The 24,249-nt window shown below is 45.9% G+C and overlaps 1 protein-coding gene across 1 annotated transcript in view; it reads left to right on the forward strand.

Moving 5' to 3' along the window:
* The window catches only part of LOC144824529 (uncharacterized), a 635,171-nt gene that overhangs the window by 147,493 nt on the left and 463,429 nt on the right, over positions 1-24,249 (forward strand). Inside the window, exons 2-3 of the mRNA XM_078683590.1 lie at positions 5,976-6,114; positions 16,401-16,543. Of these exons, the coding sequence (XP_078539716.1) occupies positions 5,976-6,114; positions 16,401-16,543 (282 nt within the window). The remainder of the gene's footprint in view (positions 1-5,975; positions 6,115-16,400; positions 16,544-24,249) is intronic.

A 24,249-nucleotide genomic window follows, 5' to 3' on the forward strand; every position in this document is an offset into this window, starting at 1 on the left:
CAAGAATGTCTTTAGCTTTGCTCTAAAGATGGACTCTGAGGGTTCCAGACGCAGCGCGGTGGGGAGTTTGTTCCAGCTCGATGCTGCCAGATACCTAAAAGATCTGCCGCCCATCCGAGCTTTGAACACTTTGGGAATGGACAGGCGCCCTGAACCAGAAGATCTAAGGGAGCGGGAGGGTTCATATCGTGTCAGCAGGCCTTGCAGAGGCCGAGGTGCCCTGCCATTGACAATACGATGGCAGGTGCAAAGCGCTTTAAATTCCACCCTACTTCTCACCGGAAGCCAGTGCAGGGCTTGGAGCGCGGCTTTAGACGCTGATCTTCTGGGCAGTCTAAGAACAAGGCGGGCTGCTGCAATTTGCAAGACCTGCAGGCAACTCAGATTCTTCTCCAGAGTCCCTAGGTAGAGTAGGTTGCCGTAGTCCATTTTGGACGTTACTAGTGCATGCACTAGTGTTTGGCGGGCTTTGATGGGAAGGAGCTCCAGAACCTTCCTGAGACTCTTAAGTATCCCAAAGCAAGTGCCAACCACTCGGTTAACCTGGGGACCGAAGGTCAGGCTGGTATCAAACCAAACACCCAAATTCCTCGCCTCCTGGCAGGGAATTGGTGCCGGACCCAGGCAGGGTGGCCACCACGCCGACGTCCAGGCCGCTTGGTCTCCACCCACCACCAGCACCTCAGTCTTGCCTCCGTTGAGCTTGAGGCAGTTAGCGGACATCCAGGCAGCAAGATCTTGCATGCATGCTCTGAAGTTGTCCGCTGCAAACTGGGTGTGCGTGATAGGGAGATGACCAACTGCGTGTCGTCGGCGTATGACACCAAGCGCAGACCGTGGCTCTCCACTATGGTGGCCACCGGGGCAAAGTACAGATTAAAAAGGGTAGGACTCAGGGACGAGCCCTGCGGCACTCCCTGGTCCAAGGCTACTCGCTTGGAGTAGCAGTCGCCCTGTCTGACTTGGAAGCCGCGGTCAGCCAGAAACGATTGGAACCACTTTAACGCTGCACCTCCTACCCCTCCTTTGTTCAGACACTGTAGCAAGGTGGAATGTGCTACAGTGTCGAACGCTGCACTCAGGTCCAGAAGAATCAAGGCCATGGTATGGCCCTCATCGGCGCCTTGCCTGATGGTTTCAGATGCCATAAGGAGCGCTGACTCTGTCGAGTGCCGTGGGCGAAACCCAAACTGGGTGGGATGTAGAAGGTTGGTATCTTCCACAAATTGCATTAACTGCAAATTAACCACCTTCTCTGCCACTTTGGAGAAATAAGGTAGTAAGGAAATGGGGCGTAAATTCTCCCGCTTTTCGAGGCTGATGTTGGGCTTCTTACGAAGGGGGAGCACCACGGCTTGTTTCCATTCCCTAGGCAACTTGCTGGACCTGACAGAGACATCCAGCAGATGTCTAATATAAGGTTCAAGTGCCGTCAGACTATCCCCCAGCCGTTTAGGAGATACTGGGTCCCGTGGAGAGCCTGATTTCACTGACCTACATATTCTGATCAGATCTTCTGCTGGAGGGCAGGTCAGGTTGAGCAGCAGGTCCTTGTCATCTGCCTCTTTTTTTAATTCTTCAAACTCACCTCCTGCAGAGGGTCGAGCAGGGAATGCCGAATAAATGTTGGCTACTTTGTCGCCAAAATATTCTGCAATGCGATTACAGGTGTCTGCTGAGCAGTCCTCCATACCTGCTGAGAGCTTGGGGATGGTTAAGGATTTGTAAACACAGAACAACTCTTTCGACGAGTTCTCTGCACCCAGGATCCTGTCGGCATAGTGGGCAGCTTTCACTATCCTGATCAGGTTGTGATATGCCCGTCTATTTACGAGATATCTCTCTCTTGCCTGATTGTCATAGGCTACCCTCCACTGCCTTTCTGCTCGCTTGCAGTCCCTCTTAGCTCCACGCAGTTCCTCGTTGAACCAAGGTGCCGTTCTCTGTTTCCGGCCACCCTCCTTCGTCCGACCAAGAGGGGCCGTGCGATCCAGGGCAGCCGTGATGCGGTCATTAAGTAGTTTATTAGCTGTCTCCGCATCAGTACCTCCGGGAGGGCCCTCCGCGGTAAGAGCCATATTAAACTCTGACAGAGAGAACTTGGCCCATTTCCGTCTTTGGTAATTGAGGGGGGTACTGTCTGTCTCCTTGTGTTTTGGGAGCTGAATTACAAATGGCACCAGGAAGTGATCGGTCCAGGGGAAAGGCACAGGCCGCGCCACTGCGACTGCATCCCAGTTTGCAAATATCGGATCTAACAAGTGTCCGTGCTGATGTGTCGGAGACTGACCTTTTAACTCTAATTGTAAGGCCTGAAGGTCTTGTTGGAACTCAACCGCTCCTTTATCCTTCTGATCCTCTAGGTGCATATTGAGGTCGCCAAGGAGCAGAAACTTGTCTCTCCGTAACGCTGCCTCCGTAACACACTCTAAGAGGTTATCTTTAAACCTTGGCAGGGGTCCCGGGGGACCATAGATCAAATAACCCTTAACCGTGATACCCCCATTAATTTTAATGGAGAATGGGCCGGCCTCGCTTTCAGCTATTTGGACTAATTCTAGATGACAGGCAAGCTGCTGTTTAAAGGCAATAGCTATGCCCCCCCCTCTGCCCTTCGGTCTATCTAATCTCACCATCGAGTATTCCTCCGGTAGTGCCTGAATGATATCCGGGTCAGATGACGCTATGGGCAGTGGCGCCGGCACAATCAGGCAATAATAGGTACTTTGAAAAACAGGCAATGCGAGCGCTCTAATTATAAAACTATAAGCACAGATCTAAATGCGAGCAGCAGCAGTGAGCACAATCAGGCAATAACACAGATCTAAATGCGAGCAGCAGCAGTGAGCAATAGCAGGTAGCTATTAGAAGACCGAACAAAGCGCTACGATACCCAGGCACCAATTCTAGCAGAAGCGTGGGGAGCGACCGCTTCTCTGAGATACAGAGCAGTCACCGTGTGTCATGTGTCATGGGTGGAGTAACCCATGACACATGGACTTTTGTTTACCCTTCATCCATGCACTGTTCAAATGACATGTGCAACAGATTGTGCCACACATTAAGTGTATTTGTGGGCTTTGTGACCGAAATTTACCTGAAGCTAAAGGAAAAATAAAACACAGTCATTGTCAACACATAATTTGCATTGTGTCATCATTACTCACCTAGAAATAGTTCAGTGTTATCTCATCACGTCGCTGTCATCCCACAGCTCCCCCTACACCACCTGTTGGTCTGCAACGTGGGCCTGGTACCTCATCCTCATCTGATTCCGTGTCTGACAGTTACACTGGTATTCCTTTTCTAGTCGCAATGTTGTGCAGCATGGCACAAGCAGCCACAATCTTGCAGCAGGTCTCAGAGCTTTAGTGTAGTGCTCCTCCACTTTTATGCAGGCAGCGGAACCAGCTCTCAGAATACCAAATGTCTGCTCAGTTACACAGCGTGTTGACTTGTGCACGCGATTGTATCTTACCTCTCTTAGATTAGCCGGATTGAGGTACGGTGTTAGGATGAATTCACGGACTGAATATGCGCTGTCGCCTGCAGGATGAAACACATATGGTTATTCACTGTCCTCTCACTCCAGCCCTTAAATGTATGAAAGAGTGCTTGACATAAATTTACCTAGCAGGTAGCCCTCACAAAAATTCGCCCCCAATGAGACGTCTGTATATCCCACTGTGTCTGAAAGTGAACTGCCGGTGTATTTTGCCACTATTTCAGTTATGATATATTTGGCGTTGCAGATGAGAGAATGGTATGATTTGCGGTTTCTGAATACATACTCATTGTTGGAGGTGGGTGAGAGAGCTACATGGGTACCATCTATGCAACCAATGACATGGGGAAATTGAGCAATCTGGTAGAAGTCCAGTTTAGTTTGCTGCAATGCCTGTTGTGTGGAGGGGAATGTGATGTGATAATGTAGCCTCTGTAACATTGCATCCAGGAATGCAAGGAAAAAGCGCGACATGCAACTCTGGGAGACCCCTCCTGCTGACGCTATCACCCCCTGGAAGCTCTTTGATGCCAGTAAGTGCAGTGAACAGGACCTGAACATGTGGTGGTATGGTTTGGGTCCTACGGGTGGGGTGTTCAAGCATAGGTTTTAGCTCTGCAATCAAGTCCAGTATGGTAGCTGAGTCAAGCGTATACTTCTCAAGTATCTCTTCCTCTGTTTGCTGGAACAGAGTGATGCGCACTCTGAACTCCTGTTCCTGTCGCCTCCTTCTCTGTGCTGCTGCTCGAATCCGCATCCTCCTGACTATCACATACAGCGCTGCCATTGTGGAAAGCCCTGTGGCATTGTGGGCCTGTTTAAATAGGTTGCACCTGGTTACCACCTGCTCAGAGTTGGTGGTAATAATCATGGGCAAAATTGCGAATTTCGTGAAATCGCTATTGGCGATTTTTTCATACATTGATTTTGCGAATTTTTAATTTGGCAAATAGCATGTTGGTATTTGCGAATTCGCAAATCATTTTTGCAGATTGCGACCCTCGCATAATAGGTATTCGTAAATTTTACGAATACCTATTTTGCACTGCGAAAATCTGTCCTACATAGGAGGAGGCTATTTTGCGATTGCAAACACTGTTTTTTAGCGAATTGCAATGTTTGCGACCTCAAAATAGCTTGATACATTTGCCCCCCAATCTCCCTGTGTCTACAAAAAATGTGTCCTTGTGTAATTTAACTGGTAGACATATAAAGTGCTCCAATACCTTCGGGTCGAGTTTGCGCTATATAAATGTGCAACAAAAAAAAAGGCCGGAGGCTGTCCACAGTAGCACGTAAAGATTTATGGGCAGTGGATGAGGCATTCTTCTCAGGTCTTTGACCCAAACTAATCAACTCTTGCCATAGTGCTGTAACAATGAATTTGCTTTAAAGAGCATTGGGGATTCTCAGTGATATTACAATGGTAATAATACACCAATGTACCTTTTATGCTTGTGCCTCATTTAAATCCAATACAAAGTTGTTGTTTTTTAAAGCATTTGTTTATTTAACATATGTATTAAATCTATAATTTAATTTAAAAATGTAATTTAGGTTATTTTATAGTTACATGTATTCATATGAATTTCATTTTTGCAAGTTACTTTTTAAGGCACAATACTTTTAGAGTTAATATTCTTGTAATTTACATTGTATGCAAATAAAGTCAGTATTTTTGTACCTCAATATTTTTTCCATAATATTTTTATGATCAATATTTGAATTACATAAAGTTGTCAATAGTCGAAAATGAAAAGACGGTGCCAAAATATGTAGCGTCATTGGCAAAGATCACTTTCTGAGACTCTAATGTGTGTTGGTAAGATGGCTCAATGAACTAATGCGTCTCTGTAGAGATCTTTGAGTGACCTGAAGGTCACAGGTTTGAATCCCTTCAGGTCTGCTCACCCTTCTCTTCTTCTGGGGTTGATCAAATGAGTAGCATTGCTTTGGGTGTAATTAATATCTGTTAGAAGTGGCTAGTGACAGGGCAGATGGTAGTGTTCTAGATAAGTATAACAATCAATATTAGTTTGTAGCATAGCCTTCTGGCCTCAATAAACATAAGCAAGGAACAAATAAAAAATGCACAGCGGTTAATCAAGATTTGTGCTAACACTTGTGTTTGTGGGATGAGCAGTGAATGAATGTCATACATGGACATAATCTGCAAAATATGCATTTCTGCATAGTGCTTGAAACTAATTTGATAAATTAGCCTCAGGTTAAAATTGAGTCAATTTCAAGGCGCTATTGATTCTTACCCTATTTCTCTGACTGTGTGTGCTGTAACGGGCCAGGATGTATACTTCAATGAGGTCGGATAGCGCGGGTACAATGGTCTAATAAGGTCCCCTTGACCTGAGGGCGGAGCTCCATCTTTGGCCACGAGGGTAGCTGCTGTCAGCCTGGGCCCTCTGCAGTAACACGAGTTTGCTAATCACATTTCTATTCTTTGCCCTTGCAGGAATGGAAGGAATTCACTGTGAAGCTCTTCGAGGCTGTGCAGCAGCAGATGAACGAAAACCACGTCAACTTCTTCACGGACCTGTCAGAAACCGAGAAGGCCTTCGTCTTGGAGCGGGCTGCCAAGGCCATCCGCGGAGGTAAGGGTTTCAAATACAGGACAGCTCAAGAAAACAAGCATTGGCATAGCCAATAGGTCTCGCCTTTGGAACCTTATAAGTATTTTGCCATGCAGTACAATATCCTTGGTGCAACAACATCAAATGTTGCATGGCTAAACACTTATAAGGTCCCAAAGGTGAGACGTATTGGCTATGCCAATGCTTGTTATCAATTTCATACCGAGTCTCATGTGGCATATTTCTGGTGTTCAACAATGTTATTGGCATTTAAATATCCAAAGTCCAGAACAAAGATGCGTAGGCCTTGCGTCAAACAAGACTTAGACATAGTACAAAAGGATTCATTACAGTACCCATATGGCACATTTCTTAGTTGTAGAGAAGTGGATGACAGAAGCCTTTAGAAACACATCCCTGCTGACACCACCGACACGTCAGCTGAGCAACATTGCGGAGTAGATTTCCAGATCAATGTAAAACTCGAAGTATTCACACCCAACTCACTCCAGGCATCCTGGAAGTGACGGTCACAAGGCTGATGACCAAGCAAAGTATGTGAACTGAAGAAAGGAAAGTGGGCTTGAGGGTAGGGGGCGAGACGGGACATCGTCACGTTATTGGACTCATGGGGCCAGAGTAAGAGCTTGGAATGTGATCCAAGAGACCCTACGGTGCCAGCGAATACCTCATGTGATTTCAGGATGACGGGAGGCGGCTGTGCTATTGAGAAATTACCCCCGAACCAAAGCCACCTACGCTCCTGCGCCTTGCGGACAGCCTCGCTCAATCCAGGTGCTCTGAAGATGACTCGGGTCAAGTTGGCAATCTAACCCAGCTTTTTGTGGACTAGTTTGACAGCTCCCCCACACAAAAAGAACGCAGATAGATCGTTCACCAAGGCCTCGCGCCCCTCTATAAAGCGAATTTTGTAGCAACGCTTCCAGGTAGCGAGTCAAGCGCTTACTGCCATCACTGACAGGGCAAATCTGCGTTTCATCCTTGGGAGGCTGATTATAAAGTGTAATTTAATTGACCGATTGAAAGTCGTTCTTTTAAGGGCACTTCACAACAAAACGGTGGTATGAAGCGCTGTGTAGGCCGCTGAACGGTGTGTGTGGCGGGGGGCACGGCACCTCCGATCAGTACAGCACAAAAGGCCTAATCTTGAAGCGAATAAGCGGGAGCTCGACTGGACTTCTGGGGCTGGCAGCGGGCTAAAGAGGGGGGAGCGACAGTGGCCTAGGCAGACAGCCCCACGTTCCACCTCACATGGAGAGACCCCACTGGTGTTACTCAGCCAGTGCAAGGGCAGGCTGTCAGAAACACACCATAGCGTAAAGAACCGAGAAACAGCCTGCTATGGAGAGCGAAACATGGCAGGTTAGAGAAACGCAGAGCGAAACCTACAGGCGTTTCAACACTACCCTCGCACAAGCCACATACACTCTTCCAACCAAGACGCCCATTCTACGCCACTCCAGTTGTGCAGTTACATAGATTATAAAAACGCAGCTGATACCCAACGCCTCCCCATCAGAAGTACGAGACCGCAGGCGTTGGGTGCTGAAGTGCTCCCTCTGATAGATGTGCCCAACGAAAGTCCAGAATGTCAGGTTTTTGGGAGAACATATACATCATCCTGTTAGTTACCTCAAAAAAATGGCATGCACCCACCCAGGCACCACGTGACCAATGCAGACAGAGCAGGACAGTGCAGGTAGGGTAGCACGCAGATATGGCAGACAGAGCAGTGAATTAGAAAGCTAAAACAAGCACACGAGTGGTGTGCGCCACAGCGAGACATCTGTTTTGCATTATCACGCACGCATATGTGCACGATAATTGAAAACAGATGTGGCCGTGCGGGTAACCGCAAGCAATAGGCTGTGGGCGGAGCAAAGGCGGGACATGCACCCACCTTTGCCCAATTGTGTGCAGTCTTTCTTAGAAAGACGCACACAAAAGCCAATAGCCTGTGACGAAAACAAAACCACTCGCACAAGCGTGTGGTGAGCTTTTCAAACCCCCTTACAAAAAGTCTCACCTGTAGCAGCGCATGCGCACTGATACAGGCTCGACCTAAAAACAAACAATGGAAAACAAGCAGGCAATCATTTTAAATCAACTTGTAACAACAAGAGAGGAAGGGAAACGAGAAACGCTCCTATTCCCCTCGGGCGAGAGTCCAATATAACAACAAAGGAGCACAACAGTGAAAAAATAGCTACAAAAAAGAGAGTGAGCAAGTAGTCAAGCTCACAGTCTAAATTGACTGCAAATTAAACATTTTTAGGTTGTTTTTAAAGCCCTCACTCACCAACCTGGTTGGTGACATGCTTCATCATCGGGCCCCACCAGGAGTGGCCGAATGCCCCCCTGGTGTGCTGCAACGCCTGGTTACTGCGGCGCTGGTTTTTTTGTGAGTGTGAAGTGATCAAGTGAATATTAAAATGTCACAATTGAGTAAAAAAAAATGTATTTGTTTTGCCAATTGGACAAGGATAAAAACTAGAAGTGTAGGATAAGGGAACAAATTACAAGTCCAATATTATCCTAGTGTGTGGTCAACATGTTTCAGCCTATGTGAAATAGTATATCAGGCATCCGTCAGGACCAGTGAATTAAAAAAGAATGATATATATAATGTCAAAGCCCGGTGGTATGAGCGCGCTAAGGGCCACCCTATCCTTGGGTTGCCAGTGTGAAAAATGAAAAACCCTGTACTAAGATTCCTTCGTGTTGGAATGGAACCAAGTTTATTAGGGGGCGCTTATATTGTAAGCACCATCTTGGGAGGGTGGTGGTAGCGAATTGGCACACCGCCCTGTTAGCTAGGCACCCGCTTGGCACCTGCAAAGCCCTCGTTTGGCCGACCCCGAAGAACAGTGAGACATCTGTTTTGCAATATCAAGCACGCATCTGTGCACGATAATTGGAAACAGATGTGGCCCATGCAGGTAACCGCAAGCAATAGGCCGTGGGCGGAGCAAAGGCGGGACGTGCACCCACCTTTGCCCAATTGTGTGCTGTCTTTCTTAGAAAGACGCACGCAAAAGCCAATAGCCTGTGACGAAAACAAAACCACACACACAAGCGTGTGGTGAGCTTTTCAAAGCCCCTTACAAAAAGTCTCGCCTGTAGCAGCGCATGCTCGCTGCTACAGGCTCGACATAAAAACAAACAATGGAAAACAAGCAGGCAATCATTTTAAATCTGCAGAGTAAACAGGTTTTCCGGGTCTAGTGGCTTAGTGGACTAATGCGTCCACTAAAGGGGCCTGTATTTGCCCTCATGGTCACAGTTCATCTGCGGGTCCACTCGGACTTTCATCCTTTTGAGGTCGCTAAAATGAGTACCATTTAGTTGGATAACAATAAACATCTGTTATTCTGCGCCAAGATAACCTGTGCACTTTACAAATACATATGTTATGTTTTGTTAAACTTCGGTACGGCAGGGATGGCAAGGGTTGTTTGTCACCACATTGGGAGTCACAATATCGGGAGTCATGCCATCGCATCCTCTACATCAGGAGTTCTAAATCAGGAGCGTTGTTATATAGCAAGAGCCCTTATGTCGCAGGTTTTATTATTTTATTCATTGAGTTTGCATAGCATGAGCATAAAGGCCTACAGGGGGCGCGGCCGCATAAGAGGACTTGGAAGACACATGGTGAGCAGGATCCGTGAAATGCAGGGAGGTGCTTTGGCACGTGTACTGTGGCGCAGTCAGTAGTGCAGCAGGCATGCACAAAGTGGCACAGGAGACATGGGTGGGAGAGCACGAGGAACAGACATGGGTGGGAGTTTTTATTGTATTGTATATATTGTGTTTTTGATCAACTCTTGGAATCTTGTTTAGGCACCTGTGAAGCGCTCTGATACCTCTGGGTCTAGCCAGCGCTATATAAAACCTGTAAAATAAATAAATAAATAAAATACGAGGAACAGGCAGGAGGCACAGGCAGAGTGATACCATGATTCAGGTAAAATTATGGTCAAAGCTCCTGAGTTGGAGAACAGAACTCTGGGCTCATGACATGCAACGATCCGGGCATACTGAAGATCAAAGTTCTTGGCTCAAGGTCAAAGCTTTCAGCTTCAGTATTCTCAAAGATCCACCTGGTCAAGTCTGTTCAAGACAAAAGTGTCACTTTCCTAATCTCAAAGCTGCCCCATTGATCAGACATTTAAAGCCAATGATTCCTTTCTTTCTGTTTATGCAGAAATTCTGATCTCACTAAATAACCTGGTTTTGGATTGAGAATCTCTTTAGGCCAAATAGGTCAAAATATGTGCCTTCAGGCTCATGGTCTGCTTCCCTTATATGTGAGTGCATGAACAAACTCTTCTGGTACTCACATTAACAGAAAGGTACGCCATATGTTTGAGAAGTCCTTCCCTTTGAGCTTAACTATAAATATTGATTTCTGATAGGATGGTTTAGGAACAGAAATGGCAGCATTAACTGGTGGCTGGATGAACTCGGACTCACACCTAGCATCCACACCAGGAACCTTGGAATAATTATTGACAGGAAACTGGACATGACCGCACAAGTCAACGTCATTACTGCATTCTACTTCCATACCCTGAAGAGGCTGAGGAAGATCTTCAAATGGCCCCCACGCAACACTAGAAAAACTGTCACTGTCAGAACCAGATCAGGTGGATGGGTGTTCTCTTACGGAGGACACATAGCCACAACCCCCAAAGAGGGAGCAGGGGCAGGAAGAGGGACAGGCCAGAAACCGGACCCACATCGCCATACCAGGGCAACCAAAAGTCCAGGAAGAGCCCGAAGCAGGCCACGGCAGAAAAACAGACCCCAGACACAACAGGACAGCGCGGAGCAAGCGGCAAGGACCACAACAAAACCCAGGAAACATAGCTGCTGGCAGAGGCACAACAGCCCATGAAGTGGGGGGAACATAGACGCCAGAGGCACAAGACCCCGCCTGACCCACAGTGCCAAGCACTGGGAAAAACCAGCAGCATGGCAGGCATGCCCCCAAAGCGGCAAAAACAAACATCAAGTGACCGCACCCCCTGGAGGGGGTGAAACCCATGCTGACCAACTGACTCACCCCTCTGGAGCATGCCCGGGAAGCCCACAGGGGAAAAGGAGCAGTCGCACTGGCACCGACTGGCCCAGCTGTAACTGCGGGCTGAGGCCACAAACAGCAGGACCACCGCAAGGACCTGAACCCGACCGCAGAGGGACCAGCTACCAATCAGGCCGAGACCACACAAACAAAAAATAGAAGACCCCAAAAATAAGCCCTAGACCACAGGACACCCCACTATACCACAGACCCGGGCCAAAAGCAGCACACAGATAAAAAAGTGAGGAGGGGAGAAAACCACCAGGAGGATCACACCCTAGGCTGGAAGAAACCCAACAACACACCCAGCCCCAATAACAGCCCCGCCAGCCAACCCAGGGGTGCCCATCCAAGCAACCGGGCAAACAACCAGCTGGCCCACCAACAAGCCAGCATACCAGAGGCAACCTCAGCATAGACCCCGGACCGCCAACCAACAAGGGCCAAAGTCACCGTAGTGGGAACCAAATCCAGGCAATGAAGGGGCATTTGAAACCAACATCCACATGTCCCTGCCACAGAGCAACAGCTCCTGGCTGTAAAGTGAAGGGCCAATGAAGGAGGAGTGCCAGGGCAACAGGGAAATGAAACCCAAACCCCGTAGCCCAACACCTGCAATTAAAGGCAAGGAAAGAAACAAGCAAACTGCTATGCGGTGCTCACCCGTGGGGACGGCAGACACTCCGGACCCCATCGTCTGCCAGAACAATGCACACCACCAGCCTCCAACCTAGGGCAGCAGGAAAGCAACCACACCGGCAGCCAGGCACTCCAGAGGCACCACCAGACCAGCCCCTGAGTAGCCACACATCTACCACAGAGCATCCCCCACCTGGCCCGGACACCAGGAAGACGTGCCCTGCAGGCCAGCTGGCAACATCCAAGCCTCCTGGCAAGCCCGGCAGGCTGGAAGGCACACCAGAACATACCCTATCCAGAACAGCCATGCATCCAGAATGGGACCAATGAAGACCACCACTCCAGCCCAGCTGGAGCAGCACCAGCACCTCGTCTCATTCCTGTCGACAGACAGAAAATTCCAACTCAACAACAGAGCTTCCTCCTCTCTTCCTAAATTCTGCAATTGCACACATAATACATAACATAATCAAACTCTCTAAAAAACTGCCAGGCCCTAGCTTGGCTTCAGTGCTGGAAGTAATGCATTCCAAGATAGGTCCCACCTTCTCTTATGGCGTTGATATCTCCTTGGGCAAGCTCAGCATCACATTTAATCAACATGTGACTAAAATCTTCCAAAAGGTGCTTCGGCTGGCAAACACCTCATTCTCTACCCAGATTCGACTAGAGCTAGACCTTGTAAATTATGTTCTGCAAAGTGCAGGAGTCTTTCTTAACCAGTGCCACAAGCTGAGACAGGCTAGAACTGGCTCACTTGAGTCCCTGTTATGGACTGACATCAGTTCCAACAACCTTGGTGGGTCACACAGTTGGTTTCTCAATGAATGCATGCTATAACCATCAGCAACTAAACTGTGGTCTCCCAACCCAAGTAAAAAAGCATTCACATCAAGCATCAAGAAGTGAATCCAACTGTGTTCCTGTTTGTCCGACAGATTTTAGCCAAACGAACCATGCACGGGTAGTGATTAAATCTTATCAGTTGATGCCTCCTTTGCCACACCTTGCTTTGACATACTACCTACATTTAACACAGAGATTTCTTGCTCTTGAGCTGGGCAAGTAGCATTTGAAAAAAACAAAAAAACACCTACCTCCCTGTGTGCAGGAGTTGTGGAAAACCAGCCCAATCTCTGGAGCACGTTGTATGCATTTGTCCAGCATTGATGGCCCTGCACAGTTCATAGTTAAGGCCAGAGTGGAACAAACTGGGAGTCGGGACCTGTATGCAGGGCATTATCGCAGATTTGAATCTAGAGAATACGGATCTAAACATTAGCTTTACGATTTCTATCCATCTGGCATTTCATAAGTTCAAGCAGCCCACTAGTTATTAATAAAACCAAGGCAAAATGAGGTAACAGCACAGGTGGACACAATAAATGGAATATAAAAGAAGCAGCCGATGCCGACCGCTGAACCCTTGATCTGGTGGTTTTGCAATCTCCATCTCAGTTTCACCACATCGAATCAGGTGATAGAGCCAATAGCATGCCTTGGAACGGACTCTATTGCCGTCAACCACCACTCTACGCGCAACATAGAACCATTAGTTTTAAATAGAAACACCAACGACCTGTTCTGATCAGTGCCATCCTGATCCCCCTGCATTATGCAACATTCTAGCTCTTCTTAGAGCTTTTCCTAACTACTCACCTCTTGACTGACGAACAGTCGGGCTATTTGGGTTTATGCATCGCAGTAACCTAATACCCTGATCCCGCACTGGACTGTGAACGCGTATGCACTTTAGAGTAACCTTGCTTCTGCCCACATAAGATGGCTACCTCGTTTTTGGAAGGGAATTTTTGATCCTTTGTATATACTAATGTAGCAGCTAAGCGTATAAAGCTTAATTATTGTTTTATACCTATTGTAATAAATGTATTTATCAAACAATAAACTATTGTACTGACATGTTACATAACCATATTGGCTCAGACATATTGGATTTGTGATTTCTTTTTAACGCATTGGTCCCAGGTGGTTGCCTTCAATAAGCTGACTGTTAGCTGCATACTTTTATCAAAAGCTAACCCTTGTTCATCGCTCCATTGCTGTTGGCGGGAGGCCTTCGCAGGGCTTTGAATTATAAAGATTTGATATGAGTAGCTAGCAATCGGCACAGCACCAGTGAAGTTGAGAACCAACTCTTGAAGACACTTCTCACCGCTATTATCACTCCATTCCGAGTTTTTACCAGGAAAATCAGGCACACCATTATGACTTCGGTTTCTAACACACCGAATTCCGTATGTTTTGCTTTTTTCCGGTCTTTTCCCATGATAAATTTCAGCGGATTTGTCCTGCTTTATTTTATCAGTGGGAACTTGTGAGGATGTGATAGGTGTCGCACAACTCGTAATTCCAATTGCTGTGCAAACATGTATTTGCACAGGGTTCCGCAGTTTAGCCCTTAACTCATAATGAGGGTCTTAATGACAAGTTACTTAAATTATCTCTTTGCATTTTGAGATTCACTACCTCCTGCAGACCTTTTTTCCTAAAAAGTAGAGATTGATGGTTGTAGTGTCCCATGCCTCTGTTTTCTCTCTTATCCCATTCTTCTTTTCCTGCTTTCACCATTGGCCCTGATATGCCATTGTGTGTGGTCACTGGTGAGTCTCCTACAGGGTAGGCTCCCATGACAGATCATGGTTCATTTTATAGATGGAGTGTGAATATGTGTGAAGGAACATTCAGAGGGTTTCTGCCCTTTTGATGAATTTGCTTAATGTGCAGTGGTTTTAGAGAATCTGATTAACTGTACCAGGGTCTGATGTCCTTTGATAATTAAATGATTTCATAGGCAATATATAAACTGTTTTTGGCATGGTATTATGTAATATAGAACATAAAGGTGGGTTTGAATTATAGCAAGTGTCAAGTGAAGAGTGAACAAGAATTTATAGACCTTACTTGGGGTTCTCCTATTTTTTGTATTGTGTCTCCATAGTATTATCCTACCCTCTATTCCTGGTTTTGGTAAAACTCTCCTCGCTACTCATGGTGTAATGCCTGGTTTAACTCTCTCCTTTTAACCTTGGTTATAGTCTGCCTTCTGTGGAAACTGAATAATCCAGTCTCCTTTCTATATTTCATTGCCTTCTCATGTGTGCCTTTTTATCCTCTTTGTGCATGACTTTGACTTCTTCTGTATTTCCATGGTTCCACCCACCCCTTTTTTCCCTTCCTAAACCTTCTCTTTAGTAAGTATAAAATTTTACTTTAACTGTTGGAAAAATTGATCTTGGAAACCCCCCTGTGGAGAGGGACTTGCCTACCACAGGTAGCGCCACTCCGCAGTTTTTCCACATGGAACATGATAGGTATATCTGTTCTTGGAGGCGTGAAATCCTTCCATGACCTACAAACACAATTCGATCTACACCATACCCAATTCTTCTGGTACCTCCAATTGACTCACTCCTTATGTACGGTCTGTACCAACCATTCCAGAGTTTTCCTCCCTGAAAGCCAAACTCCTACTCACTAATATTTCTGAACACAAGCTATCGGAAATATACCGAATGTAACTTCGTAACATGCCAGATGTATGGATGGGGTGAAGGAGGCATGGAAGCAAGACCTGAGAGCGTTTGATGATGCGGAGTGAGGTGGTGGCTGCCCCTAGCGATGTGGTAATGGATTCCCAGTTCCGATTGATCCCTCTAATTCTTCTTCACTGCACTTACCTCACCCAAAATAGGTTGTTCCAAATGGGCTTGATCACTTCAGGAACCTGCCTCGAAGGCGACAGCCCTGTCGGAGATTTGGTCCACACATTCTGGAATTGCATATACCTCTCTCCCTTCTGCAGCCGGGTGCTGGGGACTTTGGAGGGGGTCTTGGAATGGAGCATACCAGTGACTACAAGCTAATACTACTTCACATAACAGATGAGGTAGAAGGAAATAGATATCAGAGAGCAGTGCTCTGGTTGGGACAGATTGTAGCAAAGAGAGACATAGCACAGGCGTGTAAGGCTACAGCTGGTCCCCCTGTGGAGCGATGGAGCAAAACATGGATCATTGTATGGACTGAAATGTCTGATATATCTTTTTACGGGATGCCCTCAAAGACATCATAAAATCTCGGAGGGATGGGCAGACCTCAGGGGTTTTACTTTAGAACCTTGCACACCCAGCCATGGTCAATGGCCAAAGAACAACCCCCCCCTTCAGTAATGGCGTTACCTGAACCTGGGAGAAACATAGCACGTGGGTCTCATCCTGCAATGTAGCTTAAGGTGCCTTCTCTGTGTTTGCTGCTAAATTATATTCTTTGTTGAAAGACACAATGCTCAACAGTGCCTCTTTATTCCATATTGTTTGACTGTGCCGACTGTGGGTGTTATATGGTTTATTTGACAAACAAAAGAAAACTCAAAACATTTTGCAAAGAAAAGCTAAAAATGGAGGTCTATTTATTCGTTTTAGCAAAAACAATAATGGAAACTCCAGTGTCCCTTTGTTTGACAGTGGCATCTACTGGAAAACCATTTAGTGGATGAGCCTTTTCAACAGCCAATCAGATCATCTTGTTTTCGTTGTTCCAGGAGAGCTGCACAATGCCCTCATGGCTCAGATCAACCACTGTCTGGAGGAGCAGATCTACAGCCATGTCTCCCGTGAGCTGCAAGACAGTCAACTTCCGAAAACCAAATCTGACCTGGTGCTAGGACACATGCGCGAAGGGGTGGTAAGTGTAGCTATTGACATCTTGATTTGGATGTTGGTGGGAGGCTAGGGTATCTTTCTGTCTCTGATTTGAAAACTTAAAAAGATTGAATGGGCATCTAAATCTGCAAGGGTGTCATAGTCTCTTCTGGGCTTTACCTTTACGTCTGCCATTTTTTATAGAATGCAGGGTGGAAAATGACCATTACCACATCCTGCTTCTGTAAGTCCCCGCAGATGTTCATGATGAGTAATGCACATTTATACTAGTTACCTGTAGTGCGCAGTAATAAAGCTTTATGGTTATAGGATGATTCCTAGGTTGGGACAGGAACTCTAAGTCAAAGGTTGGCATTGGGTGGTATTAGCAGCCAGGAGATTAGTTGGTTGAGTGCTTATTGAAATAAGGCACAGGAGAATATTCAAAGAGTGGCTGTTACCTTGCAGACTGATTGTTTGGATAATGAGGTTCTGTTAAGATGGAAAGCCTGCTCAAAAGAGCAGTGTTAGCAAAGGTCACTCCCTCACATACATAACCTACATCAAGTGCAAGTCATTGAAAGACTTTAAGGTGTTTCTGAGTTCTCTTTGAATTGCCAAATAGAGCACAGATTGAAACCCTTAACTTCACAATGACTGGGGCAGTTCACCCTCTGGGGGATGTCTAGACCTTTGAGACTACTGAAAAATTGGTTTTTGGCTAAATAATGAGTACACGGGTTGATGCATTTCAAACTGCTGTGTAGCATTTGCCCTGAGTTTTTATTCCATCCTGTTTCAGGAAGCATGTCTGCAGCCTTCACCTGTTACTTTGTAAATGTTCCACATTTGACCCCTCTGTCCTACCCTTCTCCCCCAATACTACCCGCCCTCCAGACATCTGGTATCCACATGTCACTTGGCCAGATCACAGTTAGCTATTATAACATCTCCAACGACCACCGTGCAGCCTTCCATTGAGTGGAATTTTGCCCACTGCACTGGCCTAAAGCCCTACATTGCGCACCATCCTGAGACATCTCCTGCACCAAGGGCCCGAACTGCACACCCACTTGTGCATAAACATTTTGCTTAGAAGTGCACTTCTGGATAGGACTGAGATCCTCAGAACCCGAAGTGATTGTGTGTTGAGTAATTGCTTACTTCCTGCCTTACCATTGCCTTTTTCCAAAGTGTAGTGAATAAAAGTGTTTATTCGTGATTTATGGTTTCTTATCGGAAAATCTTTTTTGTTGCATCTTGAATTTCCCTGTTTGTGCCTGTCTTCCTTGTTTCAAATGTCCTGCCAGATCCTCATTCTGCTTAATTGCTCTACAGCAGCCCATGGCTGATGCACACATACCCAACATACACACAACACCAGGATGGTATACCTCAAACAAACCCCCATGGAGTAACTTGCCATCATAACAATGTGTACCTACTGCTCACAGGTTGATGAGGAGATATGGTCTAGAGATTCAAGTTGCAGCCTTTGGAACCTGAGGACCCAGTTTCATATCCTGGCCTCAGCAGTTAGACTCAGAATTATGTGATTCTAGGCTTACTTTATCAATGCCTAAATGTGTGTGAAATGTATGTGTGCAGTCACCACTTGCTGTCCATGGTCCTTTAGATTGTCTCTCAACCCACTGCGTTGCTTCACAGCTGGGTTTGCACTACATAAACCAATACTTACTGTGTACGTAAAGCATTCTCCTCAAGCCCCTGGACTGATGTCCTATGAAAGGCTGTGTAAGTTTATGTAAAAGTAGAAGTCTATGTGCTGGACTGGAGCTTTCAGACCCATATTTTATGCTCCTGGTCTGTTCAAATTCACAGCATAGAGGTGCCAGGGAGTGATGGGATCATTTTCCCAGTACACAAAAAATGGTTGGTCATTGATGTAGAAACAGATTGATGGGCTCCAACCCAAGGAACATGGGCCTCTACACTTCAGATTTGAATTGAAACAGGGCCTTCATTGGAGAGCGGAGGGCTCCCTCAGACCTCTGTGCCCTGGTACAACTGTACCTGCTGCTGTTGATAGCTACACCCCTTTGCTTGGCTAGCAGGACCTGTATCTTGAGGTTTAGTTCCCTTTTAAATGCCCCCTGTAAATTTTTACTGAATCGTTCCTTGTACATCTTCATGATTACACAAGCCAGAATATGATCTACCCAGCTAAAAGGGATGTTCGATATTTCACGGCAAATTGGTGTCAGACCTGTCTTGGGAACATCTAACACTTTATAATGTCTATATGATGAGATTGCACAGAATTTGATAAATTGAACGCGAGTAGGCTCTGTAGTGCATTGAGCAGGTAGGAGGACCCTCCAGGTCAGCTAACCATCTTAGTAAACCCAGAACCCTCCCATCCCGCCCCCACTTTCGCTTTCCAAAACCTACATTGCAAATCTCCCAGAACAAATAATGGGTCACAATAAGGTTCCAGATCGAAGGTGGGCACTAGCTTGTATGGCAGGTCTGTGGCATCTCAAACCTTCCTCTTCCATGTTCTGGAGCATTGGGTGTGGTTTTGAATTTGATGTTTTCTATAGGAGAGCTGTCAATTGGCACCAGGTCATTAGGTTGATTTTAGTCTCTTCTTTAGCCAACTGCCAACTTGTAGATTTGTGTCAGGGCCTGACCGTATATAGTTATTTGCTGTCAGGCGTTTAGACTGAAAGATGAAGAAGGAACCACTGAACTTATCTGGGCTGCAGAACTGAAGTCCCACTCAAAATCTAAACTGAGTACTGCGTTTGCAAAACCACATGGAAGATCAAAGAGTTCAGGTGTCTTTGAAAGTTTGCTTCTGGCTCAAAGTTTAGTAGGAACACCTTTTTTATAGACATATAAGCTTTTGTCCATTTTGGGTCATCCACTAAGCCACTTGTTCATTTCAGCCCTCTTTTTATATTGAAAGAAAATGTCATCACAACCATTGTGTCCTAAACAAATCTTTGTATCATCAGCCAAAGATGGGACTTAGTTGCTAGAGCTGCTGATCTTGGAACCTGGGACCCAGGTTTGAATTTTAGCTCAACATTTTGAGGCACATGCATCAAGGTAGGCAATTGCGATTCCTTAATTGCGATTATTAAGGAATCGCAATTATGAAATCGCAATTGCCTATGCATGTAGTTTTCGCTAAAATATTAGGGATTCCTACATATTCCTTAATTGCAAATTGCAAATTGCGATTTGCAATTAAGGAATAGCTTCCCATTCATTCCTATGGGCCTAGACGCCCAGAGGAATGAATGGGAATAGCATGCGCAATTTGCGAGTACCAAAATAGGTACTTGCAAATTGTGCATGCAATTTTCAAGGGTGCTAGGGGGGCCAAAAGGCCACCCAGATGCACCCCCGAAATTGGCATGTGAGCCACATGGCACTTTGAAATAAGCCCTTTTGTGCTTTTTTCAAAGTTTTTGCAAATTATCATCAACTTGCAGTTGATGGTAATTAGTGTTTCCTAAATGCGAAGTCGCATTTAGGAAAGGCTTGTTGCATCCCAAATAGGGATTCACAATTTACGATTCTCTAAATGCATTTGCAATTTAGGTAATTGCAAATTTTGCAATTACCTATTTTGCGAATTTGCATTTGGGTTGATGCATCCCAAATGCCAAAATACCAGGCGCAAAGAGGCCGATTCTGCAAAACGGCCAGTTTGCAACCAATATTTTGGTTGATGCATGTGCCCCTTTGTGATTTGGGGGAATTCACTTAATCTCCTTGTCCCTGAAAATGTAACATGTATTTATGTAATCCCCCTTTGATGTACATGATCTTGTAGATTGACTCCCTAAACTCTCTTGTAATATACAGCGCTCTGTTTCCTAGCTAGGTTCACGCTGTGTAAATAGCAATACATACATACTCTTCAGCCCTTTGGATGTGACAATAGAACAAGGAGGCCTGATGAAGATGTTAAATAAAAGTGGCAACAATGGTGACCCTTTGGGGTATGGAACACTGAACACTCTACTACCACTTCAGAATAAATTCAATTATGTTAAATCTCAAGTTGAATCTCTAGGGCACATTCTTTGGGAATATGCAGGCTTATTACAGATGTGCATCTTCTGTTTGATATAGTTGTGGACGCAAAGAACCCCTACATTGTACATCCAAAAAGTTACCTTAGGAACACGCCCATTGATGGATGGGTCAACAACGGTGTTAAACCTCAATTTCATGTTGTAATGTGTCCCAAGATAAGGAACAACTCAAAATTTCAATCAATTACATGAAAGCAGACTCAATAAGTGGGTTCCACGGTAGTAGTAGAAATTTAAAAGGATTTATTACTCACATTCAAAAGGTACAATACAAAGATGTTAGGGTGCAGATGCATAAAGAATCAGTGCCATGAAGGCTATCTTAGTAATTGGGCTATACAGAAATATGAGCAAATTCAACAAATAACCTACATTTCAGTGGGCAGCAAAATCAATAAGAAATCTGGCAGCATCCTTAGTATCATCGGAAAGTCTTCTGGCTTAACCTGAAAACCAGGGGATTATGTACAATTTTCTTGCATGGGAAAACAATTTCTGCAAAATAACCATGGTGTGAGCTAAAGAATTACATTTATTTTAAATGTATATGTTTTATGTTTTGTTTACAAATGAACTGTGTGTACTGCTTGTGTGTGACCACAACTACAGTAGCAAATCATTTACACATGGTGTTAGACCTGAGTTTTTCAGCGGGTTTATCCCAAACGTTTTGCTTTTTGGCCTGTTGTTTGTGGCCCTGTTTTTGTTGGTTTTATTACTCTGGGCACTTTACCCCTGCTATTCAGTGCATATGCTCTCCAGCAAAAGTATGTTATGGATTGGTATTTCCATAATTGGCATATTTGATTTACTGGTAAGTCACTAGTAGAGTGCACTGAGTGCCAGGGCCTGTAGATCAAATGCTACTAGCGGCCCTGCAGCTCTAATTGTGCTACCCACAGGATTAGCTCAGTAAAAGGTATCTCAGACCTGCCACTGTGGACTTGGCAAGTGCACCCGCTTGCCAGGCCTTCACCTTCCCCTTTCTTACATGTAAGTTACCCCTAAGGTAGGCCCAAGGTACCCCCATGGGCAGGGTGCAGTGTATCTGTACTGGTGTGTGTGACATGTCCTGATAGTGAAATACAGCGTATTTCATTTTTTACTATTGAAAGGCTATCTGTCTCATAGAGTAGATTGGGTGTATATTTATAACATTGTATAACTTTCTACTGGGACAAGATAGAAGGCTGGCTTTTAGTATGCCTGAACTCAGAATATAAAAAAGCATCTTTTAGTAAAGATGATTTTTATATTGTGTGTTTGAAAATACCCCTTTTAGAAAGTGGGCATTTTCTTGCTTAGACATCCCATGTGCCTCTGCTTGTTTGCGTATTGAATGGCTGGTTTTGGAGGGACAGGGGCTGGGCATGTGCATTCACTGTAGACAGCCACTGTGGGAGGAGGGAGGTCAAGGTGTGGCCTGCCTTTCCTGGATGAGTCAGGGCTGGGCTGAATAGATCTGGGCTGCATTTAGATTGGTGGGAGGAGATTACCCTTGCACCTGGATAGGCCCTGTCACCCTTGCACAATTCTGTGTCCTCCTCCTGATAGGAAGCAGGACCAGAGAGGACAGAACTGGTTTGGGCTGAGCACAGACACTCTCTGCCCAGAAGAACAAAGAAAAACTGCTAAACTAATGAACCTGCCGGTAAGAACTGCTACTTTGCTGCATGCTCTGCTGTGTTGGCCTGCTGCTTGCTGCTTCTGTCTTGGGCAGGTAAAGAGTCCTTTACATTTGTACCTTCATCATCCTACTGTTAGAATTTTCTGCAAGGGCTTGAAGTAGAGCTTGCCTCCTATTGGAAGTCTCAGGGAGATAAAAGACTTCAAGAAGAATGCCAAGAAGAAGAGCAAGAGAAGCTGTGAGGAGGAATTACCACTTTGCTGCGTGCTTTGCTGTGTTGGCCTGCAGTGGCTGCTTCTTTCTTGGGCAGTGAAAGGACTGAACTGAACTTTCTGCTACTTGTTTGAGTACGTTTCTTCAAGGGCTCGAGGTAGAGCTTGCCCCTTGTTCAAGAAGTCTCAGGAACAGCAAAAACGTCAAGTTAATTTGCTACCAGCACTGGGAACTGTTTGTTTTGTGCTGCAACAGAAGAAAAAGCAGCCCAACACCGTCACCAACACCGCTGCCAGCTCTATGTTATGAAGGCACCGCAGAGGGCACCGTAGAGGTCATCGCCGCACCTCGCACCACAACCCTGGTCTCACCGACGCCGATGCCTGCCACCAAGCAGCTGTTTGTACCGTGACCTGTGGCACAGCGCTCCACACCACCTAGTTTCATGCCGCGCCCTAGTATCACCAACGACGATGCTCCATGCCAACATCAATGCCGCTGCTTGCACCGTGGTTCGAGGGCACTGCTGGTAAGTTACACGACGCTCCACCCTCATACCGCACCGCAGCCTTGCCCTACCGACGCCGGCCCCATCAAATCCTGTTAATCAGCTTACGACAGCGCTACTGCAACAATAACAACGCTGCTTGCACCGTGACCTGCCAGCACAGTGGCAAGCCCTACATCACTTTGCACCACAGCCCTGGTCTCACCGACAAGGCTAGATGACTGTCACCGAGCGCTGCCTGCGCCATGACCTGAGGGCACTACACGCCACACCACTGCACTTCGCACTTCAACCTCGACGCCTGCCTACGCCGGTGCTCCCAACTTCAACCGCGAGGAGTTCGAACTGCAACACTTCAAGAGCCCAACGACTCATTCGCTGACCTCTGGAACTGATGCCTGCGGCCGTCGGCTGTGTGGAGCTCAATGAGAGGTCACCAACGCCCTACATTTCTATAGGTACTGTTTTGAGGGTCTTTCCAACGCCATAGCTGGCCCGCGATGCTGCAGTCAGCCAGAACAGTTTGAATTTGTTGTTCACGACGCTGTGATAGTCCCTGACGGAACAATCGTCTCCAAGGAACTGTATTTCAAGCCTAATTTTGCTTATTGATATTTCTGAGAACTGCATGGTGGATTTTATCGTTTTTCGTCTTATTTTGCACAGATAAAATAATGGTTATTTTTCTAAAACTGGTGTGGTGTCCTTTTGTAGTGCTTTCACTGTATTACTGTTGGTTATGTGCAAATATTTCAAATACAGCCTCCGAGATAAGCCTGACTGATCATACCAAGCTGTGAAAGGGGTGAGCAGGGGTTATTTTTAGGTGTGTATCCCCCCTATCCTGAGTAGGTAGAAGGGTCCCTACCTGGACAAATGTGCAAACCATTGCCAATTAGACACCCCCATTTTTAACACATGGCATTTCAAATCTCTAAGAGGAGGATTCTCCTTTCAGGTTGTCTCCTCTTTGTAATTTGAAATGTGTTGCAAAGGCACTTTGTAAGTCAAAAAGACTTTTACAAATCACACAGTATCTTTGGTATATTGCATATTCTTATATTGCTGGCAGGAAGCATGTCATTTTGCAAATCACAGATTTTGCAACCACCTAATTCGTTTGGACATCAGGTCCTAAATGCTGAAGCTCCTTGTCGAATTTCCCACCCAACTGTACCCCAAAGAAAATGTCCATATGTAGTATACATAGTACCAGTTACTACATAAAATGAGGGGCAGCCTACCTTCTAGTGGCAATCGATTAGTATACGATCATCAATAAATTTGCCTGATCATAGATATGTGGTGCTCCTTCAAGCAACTCCCTC

Source organism: Lissotriton helveticus, chromosome 3_1 (genome assembly GCF_964261635.1).
Source record: "Lissotriton helveticus chromosome 3_1, aLisHel1.1, whole genome shotgun sequence".
Classification (NCBI taxonomy): Eukaryota; Metazoa; Chordata; class Amphibia; order Caudata; family Salamandridae; genus Lissotriton; species Lissotriton helveticus.